This window comes from Chiloscyllium plagiosum, chromosome 21 (genome assembly GCF_004010195.1).
Source record: "Chiloscyllium plagiosum isolate BGI_BamShark_2017 chromosome 21, ASM401019v2, whole genome shotgun sequence".
Classification (NCBI taxonomy): domain Eukaryota; kingdom Metazoa; phylum Chordata; class Chondrichthyes; order Orectolobiformes; family Hemiscylliidae; genus Chiloscyllium; species Chiloscyllium plagiosum.
The window spans coordinates 10699732-10712207 of NC_057730.1; the positions used below are offsets into that span (position 1 = coordinate 10699732).

General features: G+C 40.2%; 1 protein-coding gene across 2 annotated transcripts in view; it reads right to left on the reverse strand.

Annotated features, from left to right (window-relative positions):
* Positions 1–12476, reverse strand: part of b9d1 (B9 protein domain 1) — a 38635-nt gene that overhangs the window by 22813 nt on the left and 3346 nt on the right. For both annotated transcript variants that reach the window (XM_043711237.1, XM_043711236.1), the window contains exon 2: positions 9185–9253. In XM_043711237.1, coding sequence (XP_043567172.1) covers positions 9185–9253 — 69 coding nt within the window. The remainder of the gene's footprint in view (positions 1–9184; positions 9254–12476) is intronic.

Below are 12476 nucleotides of genomic sequence, written 5' to 3' on the forward strand. Positions count from 1 at the left end.
TTAGGCCACTTTTGGAATTCTGTGATCAATTCTGGTCTCCCTGCTATAGGTAAGATGTTGTTGAACTTGAAAGGATGCAGAAAAGTTTTGCAAGTGCCAAAGTTGGAGGGTTTGAGCTATAGGGAGAGGCTGAATTGGCTGGGGCTATTTTACCTGTAATTTGCAGAAGAATGTACGATGTAAAGTATTATTAGGAATTTTCATTTTCTTTAAACTGATTTTCAAGCTACATCATTTAGCAATGGGAAATTAGGCAATCAACTCCAATAGGATATTCGTTATTTTGGTTTTATTTCTCAAAGCACTAGAACAAGTATGGTGTACTATGGCAGGTATGGAAATTATTTCAAAATTCAAAATGGGCACAGGGATATAAAATTATGCTAAATTTACTTTTTTATTGTATAAATATTATTTAAATATAAGGAAAACAACATTTTCTGTGGTGAAAAGATAGTTGTATCCTTGAAAGTTAAAACTATTAAGCAATATATTGCAGAAGGTATGAGGAAGGATCTCTGGTTAGTGCAGGGCTTGCTGATCAGATCTTCGACTGCTGTTGGGAGACTATCTTTAGTTGTGGGGAAGTAGGAAGAAGAAAAATAATTTCTGAATGTTATTGAACGATTGCCACAAAACACACATGTACTGGGTGAGGACTGGCAGGGTTAGAAGTGCATCTTGTGAATCCATACTTACTGTAAGGGTTCACGTATATACAGGCATATTAGTCCATTTGAATGAGTATTAGAAAACTGCCAATAATAATTACAGAGCAGCACTCAAACAAGAATTAGCACCTGGACAATAGATAGAACATTTGGAAATTGAAAGTTGTTTCCTTAGTATTAACAGTAAAGCAAAAATTTTATTAATAGACAATAGACAATAGGTGCAGGAGTAGGCCATTCTGCCCTTCGAGCCTACACCACCATTCAATATGATCATGGCTGATCATCCTTAATCAGTATCCTGTTCCTGCCTTATCTCCATAACCCTTGATTCCACTATCCTTGAGTGCTCTATCCAACTCTTTCTTAAAATGAATCCAGAAACTGGGCCTCTACTGCCCTCTGGGGCAGAGCATTCCACACAGCCACCACTCTCTGGGTGAAGAAGTTTCTCCTCATCTCTGTCCTAAATGGTCTACCCCGTATTTTTAAGCTGTGTCCTCTGGTTCGGCACTCACCCATCAGCTGAAACATGTTTCCTGCCTCCAGAGCGTCCAATCCTTTAATAATCTTATATGTCTCAATCAGATCCCCTCTCAGTCTTCTAAACTCAAGGATATACAAGCCCAGTCGCTCCAGTCTTTCAGCGTAAAGTAGTCCCGCCATTCCAGGAATTGACCTCGTGAACCTACGCTACACTCCCTCAACAGCCAGAATGTCTTTCCTCAAATTTGAAGACCAGAACTGCACACAATACTCCAGGTGTGGTCTCACCAGGGCCCTGTACAAAGAATCTCTTTGCCTCTATACTCAATCCCTCTTGTTATGAAGGCCAGCATGCTATTAGCCTTCTTCACTACCTGCTGTACCTGCATGCTTACCTTCATTGACTGGTGTACAAGAACACCCAGATCTCTTTGTACTGCCCCTTTACCTAAATTGATTCCATTTAGGTAGTAATCTGCCTTCATGTTCTTGCCACCAAAGTGGATAACCATACATTTATCCACATTAAACTGCATCTGCCATGCATCTGTCCACTCACCCAGCCTGTCCAGGTCAGCCTGTAATCTCCTAACATCCTCCTTACATTTCACCCTGCCACCCAGCTTAGTATCATCAGCAAATTTGCTAATGTTATCACTAATACCATCTTCTAAATCATTAATATATATTGTAAAAAGCTGCGGTCCCAGTACCGATCCCTGCGATACTGTCACTACCTGCCATTCCGAAATTGAGCCGTTTATCACTACACTTTGTTTCCTGTCAGCCAACCAACTTTCAATCCAAGTTAGTACTTTGCCCCCAATACCATGCGCCCTAACCTCCTATGTGGGACTTTATCAAAAGCTTTCTGAAAGTCCAGGTACACTACATCTACTGGATCTCCATTGTCCATCTTCAGAGTTACATCCTCAAAAAATTCTAGAAGATTAGTCAAGCATGATTTCCCCTTCATAAATCCATGCTGACTCTGACCTATCCTGTTACTACTATCCAGATGTGTCGTAATTTCATCCTTTATAATGATTGAGACGTATAAGATTATGAAAGGATTGGACACTCTGGCAGCAGGAAACATGTTTCCGCTGATGGGTGAGTGCCGAACCAGAGGACACAGCTTAAAAATACGGGGTAAAAATACAGAGATGAGGAGAAACTTCTTCACCCAGAGAGTGGTGGCTGTGTGGAATGCTCTGCCCCAGAGGGCAGTGGAGGCCCAGTCTCTGGATTCATTTAAGAAAGAGTTGGATAGAGCTCTCAAAGATAGTGGAATCAAGGGTTATGGAGATAAGGCAGGAACAGGATACTGATTAGGAATGATCAGCCATGATCATATTGAATGGCGGTGCAGGCTCGAAGGGCTGAATGGCCTACTCCTGCACCTATTGTCTATTATAATAGACTTCAGCATCTTTCCCACCACTGAGGTCAAACTAACTGGTCTATAATTTCCTGCTTTCTCTCTCCCACCTTTCTTAAAAAGTGGTACAACATTAGCCACCCTCCAATCCACAGGAACTGATCCCGAATCTATCGAACTCTGGAAAATAATCACCAACGCATCCACGATTTCTCGAGCCACCTCCTTCAGGACCCGGGGACTTATCAACGTTCAGACCTAACAGTCTCTCCAACACCAATTCCTGGCAAATATAAATTCCCTTCAGTTCAGGTCCTTCAGCCACTGTTACCTCTGGGAGATTGCTTGTGTCTTCCCCAGTGAACACAGATCTGAAGTACCAAATCAACTCTTCTGCCATTTCTTTGTTCCCTGTAATACATTCCCCTGTCTTCAAGGGCCCAATTTTAGTCTTAACCATTTTTTTGCCTTTCACATACCTAAAAAAGCTTTTACTATCCTCCCTTATATTTTTGGCCAGTTTACCTTCGTAACCGGTACCCAGGGGACCAGGAGTGTGCCGGCTGATCAAGAGTTCCACTTTATCAATGTAAAAACACACACTAAGAAATAAAACTGTTATACAGGGGGGTATATCACTTATAGTTTATTCACAGCATATATCACAAATAATAAGAAAACTCTGCCTTACGTAAAACTTACCAAAGCGTCTTCTCACTCACACCCTCAACTGACTATTCGGACATTGCAGTAGATCACGATAATGCAGTAAACTTTCAGTTTATAATTTTACCAGTTTATCAAGGGTACTGATCCAAACAATGTTTACTGTACGCGAAATGTCCAATTTAAACAATGGCTTGACAAGAAACAAATGTCCACCCATGTCTAACCATGAGACTACAACCCTACCTTATAAATCCAAAATATATCAAAGGATCACCACTATATTGCCAAATGAAACACAGTCAATTAACAAAGCAGTTTAATTTTAAACTAACATTCAGGTTATCACGTAAACAGACAAAATCTAGAATCAATGTTTGTCCTGACACTGTACTGATGTTAAAATAGCAAGTGGAGGAACTCAGCAGGCCGAGCAGTATCTGTAGAGAAAAAACAGGGTTAATATTTCTAGTTCAGTGGACATTCTGAAAGGTCACTGACTTTAAACATTAACTCTTCTTTCTTTCCACAGATGCTACCAGACCTGCTGAGTTTCTCCAGCAATTCCTGTTCTTATTCCTAATGAAGGGCTTTTGCCCGAAGTCGATTTTCCTGCTCCTCAGATGCTGCCTGACCTGCTGTGCTTTTCCAGCACCACTTTAATCTAAACTCTGATTTCCAGCATCTGCAGTTCTCACTTTTGCCATATTCCTCTCAGCCCTTATTATTCATGTACCCAGCCAGATGCCTTTCAAATGTTGTAACTGTACCAGCCTCCAAATCTTCTGACAGCTCAGTGCACACACACACACACATACACACACACACCACATTCTGCATGAAAAAGTTGCCCCTTCGGTCCCTTTTAAATTTTCCCCCTCTCACCCTAAACCGATGGCCTCTAGTTCTGGATTCCCCCACCCTGATAACCCTATCCATGCCCCTCATGATTTTACAAACCTCTAGAAGGTCACTCTTCAGCCTCCAATGCTCCAGGGAAAACAGCCCCAGCCTAGATAGCCTCTCTCTGTAGCTCAAATTCTCCAACCCTGGCAATACCTTTGTAAATCTTACATAGAACATTACAGCGCAGTACAGGTCTTTCGGTCCTCGATGATGCGCCGACCAGTCATACCAATCTTAAGCCCATCTAACCTACACTATTCCATGTACATCCATATCCTTGTCCAATGACGACTTAAATGCACTTAAAGTTGGCGAATCTACTACCGTTGCAGGCAAAGCATTCCATACCCTTACTACTCTCTGAATAAAGAAACTACCTCTGACATCTGTCCTATATCTATCACCCCTCAATTTAAAGCTATGCCCCCTCGTACTCGCTGTCACCATACTTGGAAAAAGGCTCTCCCTGTCCACCCTATCTAACCCTCTGATTATCTTATATGTCTCTATTAAGTCACCTTTCAACCTTCTTCTCTCCAATGAAAACAGCCTCAAGTCCCTCAGCCTTTCCTCGTAAGACCTTCCCTCCATACCAGGCAACATCCTAGTAAACGTCCTCTGCACCCTTTCCACAGCTTACACATCCTTCTTATAATACGGTGACCAGAACTGTACACACAATACTCCAAGTGCGGCCGCACCAGAGTTTTTTACAGCTGTAGCATAACCTCATGGTTCTGGAACTCGATCCCTCTATTAATAAAAGCTAAAACACTGTATACCTTCTTAACGACCCTGTCAACCTGGGTGGCAACTTTCAAGGATCTGTGTACCTGGACACCAAGATCCCTCTGCTCATCTACACTACCAAGAATCTTACCATTAGCCCAGTACTTTGCATTCCGGTTACTCTGACCAAAGTGAATCATCTCACACTTGTCCGCATTAAACTCCATTTGCCACCTCTCAGCCCAGCTCTGCAGCTTATCTATTCCTTTCTGTATCTTACAACATCCTTCGTCACTATCCACAACTCCACCGACCTTAATGTCATCTGCAAATTTACTAACCCACCCTTCTCCACCCTCATCCAGGTCGTTTATAAAAATGACGAACAGCAGTGGACCCAACACCGACCCTTGCGGTACACCACTAGTAACTGGACTCCAGGATGAACATTTCCCATCAACCACCACCCTCTGTCTTCTTTCAACAAGCCATTACTGATCCAAACTCCCATAATCCGATTCCTCCACAAGTTTCCAAACATCTTTCCGAAAGGAGGGGAACCAGAATTGCACGCAATTATTCCAAAAGTGGCTGAACCAATATCCTATAAAGCCGCAACATGACCTCCCAACTCGATGCTCTGTCCAATGAAAGAAAGTATACTAAATGCTTTCTTCACTATCCTATCTACCTGTGACTCAATTTTCAAGGAGCTATGAACCTGTACTCCAAGGTCTCTTTGTTCAGCAACACTCCCCAGGACCTTACCATTAAGTGTATAAGTCCTGCTCTGATTTGCCTTTCCAAAATGCAACACCTCGCATTTATCTAAATTAAACTCCATCTGCCACTGGCCCATCTGATCAAGATCCCAGTGTAGTCTGAGGCAACCTTCTTCGCTGTCCACTACACCTCCAATTTTGGTGTCATCTGCAAATTTACTAACAATTCCTCTTGTGCTCACATCCAAATCATTCATATAAATGATGAAAAGTAGTGGTCCCAGCACCAATCCTTGTGGCACTCCACTGGTCACAGACCTCCAGTCTGAAAAAAACCCTCCAGTACCACCCTCTGTCTTCTACCTTCAAGTCAGTTCTGTATCCAATGGCGAGTTCTCCCTGTATTCTATGAGATCTAACCTTGCTAACTAGTTTACCATGAGGAACCTTGTCAAACACATTACTGAAGTCCGTACACATCGCATCCACCGCTCTGCCCTCATCAATCCTCTTTGTTACTTCTTCAAAAAACTCAATCAAGTTTGTGAGACATGATCTCCCATGCACAAAGCCATGTTGACTATCCTTAATCTGTCTGTGCCTTTCCAAATGCATGTAAATTCTGTCCCTCAGGTTCTCTCCAACACCCACCACTTTAGCCAACCTCCAGTCTTCTGGCACATCACCTGTGACTATCAATGGTACACATACCTCAGCAAGGGGCCCAAAAATCACTTCCCTACTTCCCACAGGGTTCTAGGGTACACCTGATCAGGTCCTGGGGATTTACTGACTTTTACATGTTTTAAGACATCCAGCATCACCTCTTCTGTAATATGGACATTTTTCAAAATGCCATCATCTATTTCCCCACATTCGATATCGTCCATGTCCTTCTCCAAATAAATACTAGTACAAAATACAGTTTTAGTGTCTCCCCCATCCCCTGTGGTTCCACAGACAGACTGCCTTGCTGATCTTTGAAGGGTCCTATTCTCTCTCTAGTTACCGTTTTGTCCTTAATGTATTTATAAAATTCCTTTGCACTCTGTTTAACCCTATTTGCCAAAGCTATCTCATGTCCCCTTTTTGCCCTCCTGATTTCCCTCTTAGTATACTCCTACTGCCTTTAGACTTATTTCTGCTGTCTGTACCTGACATATGCTTCCTTCTTTTTCTTAACCAAAACCTCAATTTCTCAAGTCATCCAGCACTCCCTACACCTACCAGTCGTGTCTATCACCCTAACTGGAGTATAGTGTCTCTGGATTCTCGTTATCTCATTTTTGAAGACTTCCCATTTTCTTCCAGCTGTCCCTTTCCTGCAAATATCTGCCCCAAACAACGTTTGCAAGTTCTCGCATAATACTGTCAAAATTGGCCTTCCTCCAATTTAGAACTTCAACTTTTAGATCTGCTCTACCCTTTTCCAGAATTATTTTTAAAATAATAGAATTTGAGATGAAGATTGTAATCACTGAAGTGAGAAGTCATTTGGTGTGGAGGCTAATGGAAGAAATCAGCAATGAAATCTTTATCATGACACAAATTTTAGCACTGGTGCAAATTGGTACAGGTGAACGTCCCATTTCTACACTTTGAACATGTTTCCAGCAAACGAGCAGATCACAATCAAGAAACTACACACTGGTGCAAACAGCTGTAGAAATGAGCAATGTTAAGTTCTGGTCAAATTAGCCATGAAGTGTAAGTTGAAGTTCAGAATGATTACAGGTACACACCTAACAGAATTAACACAAATATATTTAAGGGCAGCACAGTGGATCAGTGGTTAGCACTGCTGCCTCACAGCACCAGGGTCCCAGGTTCGATTCCAGCCTCGGGTGACTGTCTGTGTGGAGTTTGCACGTTCTCCCTGTGACTGCGTGGGTTTCCTCTGGGTGCTCTGGTTTCCTCCCACAGTCCAAAGATGTGCAGGTCAGGTGGATTGGCCATGCTAAATTGCCCCATAGTGTCTGGGTGGTTTACTCTTCGGAGGGTCGGTGTGGACTGGTTGGGCCGAAGGGCCTGTTTCCACACTGTAGGGAATCTAATCTAATCTATTTTGTTTTTTTTGCAGGAGAAATAAAACTAAAAACCTGACTTCCCTAAATGACTGTTCGAACGATTAACCTGATACCACATTCTAGAGGATTAAAGGCATTTAGTCAAGCAATTTTAGAAGGCACAAATGACTGGAGAAAACAACTAATTTTCAATAAATTAATCCAAAGCATAACATGGGCATAGCCCCGTTACATTGTCACAACTCCTTCACATCATGATTGATTTCAAGAAGTATTTATTTGTGAAATTCAAGTTCACTTACATCACAAACAGCCAAACCTGAAATCTCCGTGTGTAAGACTAATGCAAAGATGAATTTCATGGTGACTTTTCAAACAGAGCCAGACTTAAACCAGCACTCTGCTTTAAACTGTTTTCCCTAAAACATTTCTCCATGTTTTTGTTTACTTGTGCTTGTATCTGAAAGATCGATGATTTAAAAAGTAGTAGGGAATTTCTTCATTGACTATTATTGACGATACCAATAAGATTGAACAACTGAGAGAGAGAGAGAACAGAGGTGCCAATTCTGTTCATAATAACGCTAGGTATTAATATAATTTCCTTCAAAGCTTTCAGTGTGTGAGGCAATTGCTGAATTATTAAGTTAAGAAAGACTTCACAAGGCAAGAAGAGAGGACGTAAATGATCTACAAGGAAAGCTTTTTATTCTAATTCCAATCTAAAATTTAGTTATTTTCAATAGGCATCACTGTCATGGAAACAAGATTCGCAGGAAATTTTGGTTTACCACACAAATCTATTATACTTCTATTTCTTAAAGACCAAAAGAAACGGCACGAAAATTTCACACATTAACCATTTCACTTTACTGAAAGTCTCGTGACAGCATTGCAAGGTGTAGATTTATGATGCTTCTGAATGTTATTTTCTCCTCAATGCATTAAGCTATCTCATTAGTTAAATGACATAACAAATTTAGTCACTAAAAATGTCAGGAAAGTGTCTCAAGCCATTCAGTTATTTCAAAACAGCATTTCTAAAATTCATTTTCTACAAAAGAACATTTTGTACAACACACGGTGTATGGAAACTGTTGAAAATCAACAAAAAGCACACTACCTTGCACTCTTATTAACAATATATTTAAATTGTTAGGTTAGAAGTGCAGTCTCTGGTCAGAGTTTTATTTAGTAACAAAAACCTTAAAAACAGCTTCTTGGGAGCTCCAAAAGAAATCTTCAAGCAATTTATTTCATTTAGAAATAATCTTATTCTAAATATTTGGATTAACAAAAATAGCACAATCATTAAGTTCACTGGTTTATAATGACAGAAACCATTATGCTTGCATCACCATTGAAGTGACATTTCATTTGGACTTATGATTTTAATTAGCTCCTGTAATGCAAGAATAATGCTACAAGGCAGCTGTAATTCCAGAATGACTCAATATCCAAGGTAATAGAATTCAAATTTTATCACACTGGAAAATAATTCAGATTGTCATAGTAACTAAGCTTGCAGTCATTTATTAATTATAGGAGAAATGTTTGTAACCACAATGAGCTCAACAAACTAACATCAATACTCACTGTTGTTGGAGCCCAGTCATGTCCATATACATAGGAGTATTTGCAATACAGCTCATCAAACTCTGGAAACTGGGAAAAAAAAACAAATTAAAATTGAACAAAAATTGCAAAACTTTCCAAATGCTGATATTATGCTTAGTTTTAAAGTTTCTCATTTAATATTAGTGAGTTTAAAGTATTTTGAAATCAGCAAAGACTCAAACTATCTACAATTAGTATTTTTATAGCTACCGTTAACAGTAAGCAGGATTTTAATTTTTATCTCATAGAACACTTTAACAGAATCAAAGTTCTCAACCAGGAAAAAGTTACAAGACCATAATATAGGAATAGAAATACAAATTTTGTTAGAAGTCTGGCATTGTGACTTATTCACTGTCACGTAATGAGACAATAATTAGAAATAATTTTCTCCAGGGTTTAAACAGCAGTTTACAGCTGAAGGGCTCAATATTATTTGAAGAATAATCACTTTTGTTACAATCTGGCTACAATCATTTAAGAATTTATCAGTGTAGTCAGTCAATATTTGAGGAATCAAAATATGCTTTCAACAGGGGCCAACTTAAACATGGAGTATAAATTAAGCATAGGCGTTAATGCAGGAGGACCCACTTCCGCTGGTCTGCAGCGACGTGAGGTCTGTGTTAAGGTGTCTTAAACTCCCATGCACATTTGTGGCAACACATTACATATTGCCTGCTTGATCCCGTAAGTCGATGTTTAGGCCAGTAGAACCTTAACTTGTATTTCTGAGCTGAAAGTTGCACTTTGCTCCGAATTCAAAACATAGTGCTAAACATGCACTTACTAACTAAAAAAACAATTACATGGCAAACATAGGCCCAAACTTACATTTGAATCAAAGGAATTAACTTCCTTTGTAACAATGTAACCATTTTGTAACAATACTAATTTTGTTCTTGGGTTCAACATCGTATCAACATTATAACTATTCTTTCTTAGAATCTAAGTTTTGACAACAGCATGGTCACTGCAGTGAGACCATGAAAAAAACTCAATGTTACCAACCTCTTCCTTAATTTATAATTGCTGAAATGTTCTTTGCATAAACTGGAAGGCTCTCCCAAAAAGCGTTCATTCAAATCCAGTGAATCTTCATTTTTAGCAGAAAGAATAATTTTCAAACAATAAGATGTATCAAATGACTGTTCCTGACTTTTTGCACACTAAACAAATTACATCATTGTATCCACCACACACACACTCACCCACCAAGAAGTCATTCTTATGTTGTACCCCCTGCCAATACTCAACCCATCCATTAATCTGATTCCTGATGAAGGGCTTATAGCCGAAACACTGACTTTCCTGCTCCTTGAATGCTGCCTGATCTGTTGTGCTTTCTCAGTGCCACATTTTTCTACAGTCCTTATTTTCTCCTTCGTCTATTAATCTCTCCAACTGAAGTAATTGTTGCAATGGTCCCCTTACTTCTGCTGCTTTAATCTCCACCAATCTCATGCCAACAGCTGTTGGCAGTCACATAATTGGAATGTGCTCCAGCTTTTTTTTTATTAAATTCACTCATTGGATGTGAGAGTCATGAGCTGGGCCAGCATTTATTGCCCCTCCTTAGCTGGCTTTGAGAAGGTAGTGGTGAGCTGACTTCTTGAACCAATGCTGCATCGAGACACTTATTACCACTAAGGAGGGAATTCCATGACTTTGATTCAATCACACTGAAGGAACAATGATATTTCCAAGTTGGGACAGTGAATGGCCTGGAAGGGAACTTGAAGGTGATGGTGTCTCCCGGATCTACTGCCCTTGTCTACTGCCCTTGATTGGAAGTGGTTGGGGGTTTGGAAGTCCTCTGCCTACACAAACTCTCTCTGCAAGTACCAGGCACCAAACAGTAATAAACCCAAGAGCAGATATGCCCCTTAAACTGGTCAATTAAAATGATCCATGCAAATGAACATCAAGTGCTATATTTATAATTATAGATAGTTTGTAGTGAAACAACCATTTAATGGAGGGAAACTACTGACTTGGAAAACTGTAATGTATGGGTTGAATTCTCATTTAAAAGAAACAGAAAAATGCTATTCAGCCTATCAATCCAATCCTTCCATTCTGTATAATCATGGATTATCAAACACTTCAATGTCTTTTACTCAACCCTATACCCATAATCCTACACTACTGGTAATTAGAAATCTATCAATCTCTAACATGCTCAAAGACTAAGCTTCCACAGCCTTCGATGGTAGAGAATTCCAAAGTTTCACAACTCTCATCCCAGACCTAAGTGGAACCCCATCCTTGCCTCATCATTAAACTGTCCTCTTAGTTTCATGAGAAATTGAGGACCGCAGATGCTGGAGATCCCCCATTCCTAATGAAGGGCTTATGCCTGAAATGCAATTTCAGGCATTGAGGGAGTGCAGTAAATGTTCACTCGACCTGTCCTTGGATGCTGCCTCATAGTTTCCCCAGTCACGGAAACATCTTGCCTGCACCAACCCGTCTGTTCCTTCAAATGTTTTGTAAATTTCAATGAGATTACCTGTCACTCTTTGAAATTCTGGAGAATACAGAACCAGTTTGCCCAAGCTCTCCTCATAGGACAATCTCGCCAATCCAAGAACAGGTCGAGTGAACATTTACTGCACTCCCTCAATGGCAATAATATCTTTCCTGAGATAAGGAATCCAAAACTACACTGTACTCCAGATGCAGTCTAACTAAGTACTGATACTATTGAGTCAATTACTCCTGTATTCAAATATTCTTGCAATAAAGGCTAACATTCTTTTAGCCTTTCGAATAGCTTACTGAACCTGCATTTTACCCTTCAATTACTTATCAACAAGGAGGTAAGTATACTGCCTCTTAAGAAATACAATCCACATCAGTTTCTCCTCTAAAATGCATAACCTCACATTTTTCCACATTATCTTATACCTACTACGTTCTTGTCTATTAACTAAGCCAAATTCTCCTGTAGCTGCTGTCTCACAACACACATTCCACTTTGCTTTGTACCATTCACAAAATTCGACATTTGGTTCCCAACTCCAAATCATTGACATATTTTGTGAACAGCTAGAGCCCAAGTACTGATCCATGTTGTACTCCATTTAGAACATAGAACATAGAACAGTACAGCACAGAACAGGCCCTTCAGCCCACGATGTTGTGCCGACCACTGATCCTCATGTATGCACCCTCAAATTTCTGTGACCATATGCATGTCCAGTAGTCTCTTAAATGTCCCCAATGACCTTGCTTCCACAACTGCTGCTGGCAACGCATTCCATGCTCT